General features: G+C 35.8%; 1 protein-coding gene and 1 long non-coding RNA gene across 2 annotated transcripts; one reads left to right on the top strand and one right to left on the bottom strand.

Annotated features, from left to right (window-relative positions):
* Nucleotides 1–510: 510 nt before the first annotated feature.
* LOC105131718 (TNF receptor-associated factor family protein DDB_G0272340-like) lies at nucleotides 511–1189 on the bottom strand. Its single transcript, XM_011034826.1, has 3 exons — nucleotides 1083–1189; nucleotides 726–855; nucleotides 511–604 (listed from the first exon to the last, which is right to left on the bottom strand). The coding sequence occupies exons 1-3, from the start codon at nucleotides 1117–1119 to the stop codon at nucleotides 511–513; spliced, it is 261 nt and encodes an 86-aa protein (XP_011033128.1). The 5' UTR covers nucleotides 1120–1189.
* Nucleotides 1190–2437: 1248 nt separating this feature from the next.
* Nucleotides 2438–6437, top strand: LOC105131674 (uncharacterized). The gene is made up of 3 exons (XR_843481.1): nucleotides 2438–2597; nucleotides 5402–5455; nucleotides 5666–6437. It is a non-coding gene; the product is annotated as an uncharacterized LOC105131674 (long non-coding RNA).
* The last annotated feature ends 863 nt before the right edge of the window (nucleotides 6438–7300 follow it).

Genomic DNA, 7300 nt, shown 5'->3' with positions numbered 1-7300 from the left:
CCAATAGCTTCCCATAAATCCATAGCTTCTAAATATGTTTCCATTTGTACTGCCCAAAGTTGGTAATTTTCTCCATTGAAGATTGGAGTTGAGATATAAGAGAAGTTAGTTTCGGAATCCATTACAGACCCTTCAAGAAATAAGCTCTGATACCAATTGAAAATACTTTTGCAGAATAAGTGAAGAACCGAGAAGCAGAAAAATAAAAGACTTTGATCTCTACAATGACTATTTGTTACTATAGATCAACACCAGAAATTTGAATTTGAACAGGGGATGTTTATTGCATGAAAACTGGATAATGATAAGGATAATTGCTTATTTTTACAGCAATCAATTACACTAATTTATAAAAGGAAAATAAACAGAAAAACTAAAATTAAGTAACACTACTGCCACGTTTGGCTTACATTTCGCCACTACTAACAATTCACCTAAGGACTTGTTCAATCCTTTATTATAGCAGAAATAAAAACAACACGTAAGCTGAACTGGTCTTCAAGCAACACGTCAGCAATTTAAGGCAATAAATTTCAACAAATAGAGAGAGATGTAATCTTTTACATTATTGCTCTTGTTTCCGTTCGGATAAAGAACTAATTTCCTTGCAAAGCAAACACAGGAGGAGGTAATAAAAATGAGAGGGGTCTCTCATAATAAAACATGACTGCCGTTGGAGATGGAAAGACAAAGAAAGACAAATATTCACTAGCAATAAGATGTACCATTTATAGCCTCCAGCTTCAAAAACCCCTGATTCATATGTCTCCACTGCATTTTTCCAAAGTGACGAAAATAACTCTATTTTAACCATGTAGTGGATGGGCGGTGCATCTGATACGGTTGCTACAGAACCTGCAAAACGAAATGATATCAGCACATACAAGTTTGATCACTCTTTGGTTTTGTTACTGGAGAAAATCTGCTCATTATACAAGCACGCCGAGTGTTAGAGGGAGAGCTTGGTACGGAAGAAAGGGCAAGCTCACAGACAGTAATCTCGGCATCAGCACAGAAAAAGTTAGGTCACAGAACACGATGTTAGTCGATGAGAGAAAAAAAGGAAGGAAAGGGGGGAATACCAGGAGGGGGAGAAATATTGCTGACAACTTCTGTCATGATGGTGACGATATCTTTCCTGGCAACAAAATCCACTAAACGATGTGCAGGATGTAGGGAATGAACAAAACATTTGTTCCTCTCTTTGTAAGGAAATCAAGAGGGAGTAGTTATTTGAAACTCTTAGAAGCTGTTTGAGAATTGTTATCCTTAGCTGGAATAAAGATTACTTTTGAAACCGGAAACTGATCGACTCTCTTCTTGCAGATGCAAAACACGTCTATGGAATATACCATGCATTGTTTCCTTGCAAACCGCAATCTTACAAAACTTAAACACAACAATATGCTTTTGCAACCAGGTACATTTGTGGGGGTAATGATTGAATCTGTAGCAGCAGGAAAACCTCAAACGGAACTCCATAACATTCGGCTAAAATGCTTTCATGCCTGTGAAATTTTTGTTTTCTTTTCGTCTTTTTTCATTGAGATATGCATGTATTTACTTGCTTCGAACATACATGTTAATAATTTGGACGAGTAAAGAAATTTAAGAAATTATAGTAATTAGAAGTTCTCGCATCCAACCTCATGGTATAATGGATGCTGCTCTCCTGGGAGTGCACCAGGGTAATTGTGATCAGAAAAGGCACTCCAAGTCGGGGGACTAGCTTTCCACTCCTAGACTCTCTGATGACAAATATGTGGTCAATTTCATGTGTACGAGGACATGGTATGCAGGAGGAACCGTCACTCACTACCGCCGCATCTCTTCTATTCTCCATTGCCTGCTAAACTTCTAGACAGCTTTGTTCAAAAGGATCAAAATTTGGCATATATTGCATAATTTTAACATGGAAAACATTATTTTGGATCCCGTGGTACAGTGCTACCAGTTATGTTATCCTCGAAACTACTGCCAGAGATGGAAGTGGATTATAATTCCAAGAGCGAGCAGTTGCTGCAGGGGATGCAGAACTTGCCGATATTCTCTCAAATTGAGAGGTTAAAGATGGATTAGAGTTCATTTTGCATCGAGTATATCATCATCGCTTCTTTGTATTCAGGGACTTTTATCTATCTAGTTTTGCAGGCTAGAATTGATACTCGTGAAGCCTAACAGTTGGGTACCCGTCAAGGGCCAACGACTCTTCCCACTTTGGACAAGGCTCAGGCTGCTAAGATTCAAGAGCAAGAGACCTTGTTCCGAGCTGCTGTGCACGTTGGTGACAAATGCATGATTTACAGGGCCAGGTTTTAGATGCACAGGTTTTTTTCGATAATTATATCTACATGACAATTGCATCATCATCATCACTAGTTGTCTTAGATGCACAGGTTTTTTTCGATAATTATATCTACATGACAATTGCATCATCATCATCACTAGTTGTCTTAGATGCACAGGTTTTTTTCGATAATTATATCTACATATCGATGAGTCTTACTGCTTAATCTTAATATTTTGAACTTCTCGTGCAGAATCAACAGTCACAAATGCATGATTTACAGCGCCAGGCTCAGCAGAAGTTTCGGCCGGTAATCTAGTATTAGCTTCTTGTTATCATTAGTAATTTGGCCCCCTATTTGTTTTTCTTCATTTTGGTCTTTCTCCTCGCAACCTACGTCCATGCATTTCTGTGTCTTTCATGCTTTTTGTCTTGAACTTTTATTTTTAGCATTTTGTTTGCATTTTACCTACTAAGCATGGGGTAACTTAACAAGAAAGTTTATTTGATCAGAGGAAAAGGTTAAGCGACAAACACCCCCCTGCCCACTCGGAATACACAGTGCATTATTTCAGGGCAAAAGGCCTCTTACTCTACCAATATCTTAAGTTCGGCTTTGTGTGTCTCACTCTGAATTCATGCGTATTATATTCTTAAATCTAATTCATTTATCGTGTGCTCATGGGCATCACTTGTGCAGTTCTGTCTCGTGACCAGGAATTCTAATATGCTGCTAGAGGGATATAGACCCATGAAATTTCATCTTTAAGCTTTCTCCTATATTTTCACATCACTTCTTTGAGTACGAGCAAGAGGGTTTTATCGAAGTTTGGGAGGATAATTTATTGTCAGAGAGCATGCTGTTAGACCTCAATTTCTTTTCTTTTTTCGAAAAAAACTTGAGGCCACCTTCAAATCTGTCTTGCTTGAATATTTATAGATGTTACTACCTTTTCTTTGTGATGTTTTGAAATAACATGAATAAAAAAAGGCAATAAAACATATAAATAAATAAGAAGTATTGTAGTAATTGAACAAAGAGTTGATAAATATAAATAGAAAAAAAAATGAGTTGTCTTCTAAGAGTTAAAAAAAGTGACGAGAAAAGAGAAGAAAAGAAAAAGAAAAAAAAAAAGAAGGAAAGATAAGAGAAGAAGAAGAGAGTCAAAGAAAATAAGTTTAAAAGCAAGATTATATATAATGTGTGTTCTTTAAGCTTTAAATTTCTGTGATGCTGAATGTTAGGGTTTTGAAAATTGTGTTTTGGATTGATTATTATGGGTAATGAGCTACTTACTTGATTTCGAGAGATTGTAGGTAAATATGATGATTTTGAGTTATTATTTTGTTTGAATGGTGAATTTATATTAGAAATCATGAGATAACAGTAGATAATCCATGAAAATTCTGAATTTGAGGTTGAAGATGATAAAATTTCAGTGTGGTCCCTTAATTTGTAAAAATTACAGTTTAGTCCCCGAACTTTGGAATAATTTCAGATTGGTCCCTGGAGCATATTCCAAAATTCTGGACAGAATAAAAGATGAATTAGGGTAGGATTCTAGTATAGTTATGAATTTTTAACACTTTTAATTTGGTCCTCCCATTTGACAAAAATTACAATTTGACCCTTAAAAATATGATAAATTTTAGATTGGTCCCTTGCTGTAATATTAGCTTTTGCAGATTGGCTTGATGAATAAATAAGGGTTATTTAGTAAATTATAATCAAGTCTTATTATTTGTTTTATTATGTATTAGATTCCGAAAAAACCATTTAATTTTAGGTCTTTGGAAAACAATAACTAGTTTAATTCAAAAACTTATAGCGTTATGGAATAGACCCTTAGTTAAGTGTATTAAATAGATTGTTTTTTTTAGTTGTTTTTTAATATATCTCATTTTTATTCAGATAATCCTGATATTCTATCGGCGGGACACTAGTAGAATTTTCTTCAATATCTACTTTTGAGTTCTGTTTGCTTTCGATTCAGGTGAGTGGATAATTTTTTATATGCATAAGAAAGATTATAAATATTTGAGTTGTTAATATGAATTGGATCATGCTTCTTGATAATATATATGTTGATTATTATCCTTTTGTTACGATAAAATATGATTAATTGTTGAATCTGAATTCTTAATATGAATCAATATATATTTTTAATTGAGTTCTAAATTGATAACTTCTCATTTGATTGATGTCATGAGTTGAGTTTTGAGATATGAATATGTATGTTTGATTATGATTATGAACCTATGATATGCTAGTCAAAATATTCATGCTAACAAGGTAATATTAGTCTTTGTGCACATCGTATCTGAACCCTAGTTGGTCAGGAGAGTCACCAACTTATGTGAAATGATTATCCCACAATACAGAGCCTTGTGCTCATTGCATTTTGATTTTTTGATGAGCTTTATCTTATGATATTCTTGTCATGGCCTATTTGAAAAACCTTACTATAAGAACCTAGAGCCATAATTGTGTATATATTCATTATTGTTATATTATCTCGTGTGTGTATATTGAACGTTATCTAGTATTACCTCGTGTGTGTATATTGAACGTTATCTACTCACTGAGTTGTTGAACTTACCCTCTTATTATTTATCTTTTCAGACTTATAACTTGTTAGCGGGTTATTTTATTAGACCTTCAGGACCTGTTTTTTTGTTGAAATTTGTATTTTTTTTATATCTAGTTAGTGCCCCACAACTATGAATTTGTATTAACTCTTATATTAAAACAATCAAATTATATTATAAAGTTAGTTTTGTTCTTACTCTGCGTTGATTTCTGATTGAGTTATTTAAAAAATAAATTTGTATGTAAATTTAGATTCATATAAATATGAAACTTTTAAAAAAAACCTTATTTATTTACTGGTCATAGATCGGATCCTAACTTTCTTTCTCTTTTAAACTGTTTTATCTCTTTTAAGCTGCATGCATGTTACTTGTGCACATAAATTCATAATGGATGTTTATTTGCACGGTGCAGATTTTTGTACCATGTTCCTTTTCTCTCTATTTACTTTAACTCTCTTTTTTTTTGTATGATTGTTTCCTTTTTTGATCCGTCTTAACCTTGTACTGTTTTGTTTGCCTCAGATTCCGAAAATGTCCTCCACAATATCATCACAGCCGCTTGTGCCACGAATGCAAGTATGCCTCCTGTGTGCTTGGCAAATTTATATTCTGTGTTTAGGGAAGATAGGGCTTGTTGATTTCATTAGTGCATATTGGATTCATCTGCAATGCAGAGATCTAGAATTTACCCAAAATCTCTCGTTAATTTCTGATTCTTTTCTGTACTAAAATAGAAAGTTTAATGTTGTTCCAATTTATCTTCCCCATGTTAAATCTACTATACAGATTGGATTTGCTGATAGCATGCTTCCTCAGAGGAATCTGCTTCTCCGGTTCTGAATGATCAGAGTATGAACCTGCTCTTCTATTTTTTTCGCCTTTCAGTCATACTTGGTGGATGAATTTGCAGTTATTTCCTGCCCCTTCTTTTCTTTCGCCTGACATCTCCTCCTGATATGTCCTGTTTTTCTCCCTTGCCAGAATGGGAGGTTGTCTTCTGCTTTTCTTATAGGATCCATGCAGGGCGGTGACCGACGGTGTTCATTTTGACGCAACAAAAAAGCAAGTGCGCTCGTCGTATGTTTACTAGAATCTTAACATACGAGGCTGAAGTTCAGTTGTGGCCTTTGCTTGCAGTCTATAATACGGGAGTATCCAATCCCGGTGGTGTAATGCCCATACAGCAGCAGCAGCAGCTTGGTTCTCAAGAGGCGTTTGGTAACATGCAACCAAATGCTCAGAACTTACAGTCAAGCATGGCAGTCACACTTTATTTTTCCTGACAAAATATCCTGTAACAAGGTATACACTGTTGAAAGTTTGTGACAAGGTTGGGAGTTTGGTAATGCGCAACCAAATGCTCGGAATTTACAAGATATGTGCCAATGATGATTTGCTATGTTGGAAGTTTGCATACCCACTGGTAATCAGTGTGTGCCTTTATGGTTTGTTGGGTGGTATGGCACGTATCTTAAGAGTTTATGTACCAGTTGAGTTTGGCTGTCAGAAGCTGTATTGGCTGTCTATCTGTGCAATATCCTTCACTAATTTACACCGATGTTGGTTGTATTTCATTGCACAACCAAACCATCCCTCTTATATACTCATAGTACGCTGGCCAGCAGCCGCACTCTAAATTTAACCATGTTTCAAACTATGGTCCACTCCTCCCGTGGGATTTGAGAGCTTTGATAAGATTACATGTTTGAATGAAACTCACAACCGTGTACTTACATTACAGATGACTGAAAATGAGAGTTAAGCTTAACAGGACATGGCCCTTCTCTTGTTCATTGTAATATGTAAGCTGAGAAAAGATAAGGAAACTGTGGTTCGGTGCTGGAATCAAAGCTGTGAGAAAATATCGTGACATCTGATTGATGCACCTGTTTTCCCCTGTAAAATGATTCTTCAAGACTTCGAATCTAGTCAGAATGCAGTTAGTAGAAATAATTGCCTCAAATTCTCCAGGACAATGGTGGAGAAGTAGAGGTTGCAGCATATGTAAGGCATGAGATGATGGGTTCAAACAAACTTGGAACAAAAATTACAGCATCTCTGCACATAAAAAAGAAGAAAAATAAGAGAAGTTTCTGGCAGAAAAAACTGAAGTGAACATTCAATACATATAAGATAGAAACCAATCACATGAGATGAAGGGAGGAATGCTTACAAGTCTTCAAGGCAAGAGCTCTTAGAATCCAATGGATCAGGATCCGGTCGTTCCAATGAAAATGCTGAAGGCACCCGTTTAGTACTAGCCAACCTTTGAGGCAAGAGAGGGAGGTTTTCAGCAGATGTGTGGCTAGAAAGAGGAGGGGAAAAGGGTGGTGAAGGAGAGGAGGAGCAGGAGAAATTGTACTTTCGATTTCCAGGTCCAACACTTATGGGAAGAGGTGATGGTGGTGTTGGTGGCGAAGA

The sequence above is a fragment of the Populus euphratica genome, unplaced genomic scaffold, assembly GCF_000495115.2.
Source record: "Populus euphratica unplaced genomic scaffold, PopEup_1.0 scaffold24.1, whole genome shotgun sequence".
Taxonomy (NCBI): Eukaryota; Viridiplantae; Streptophyta; class Magnoliopsida; order Malpighiales; family Salicaceae; genus Populus; species Populus euphratica.
Note: the sequence above shows the minus strand (reverse complement) of the source record. Positions and strands in the feature narration are given on the sequence as shown.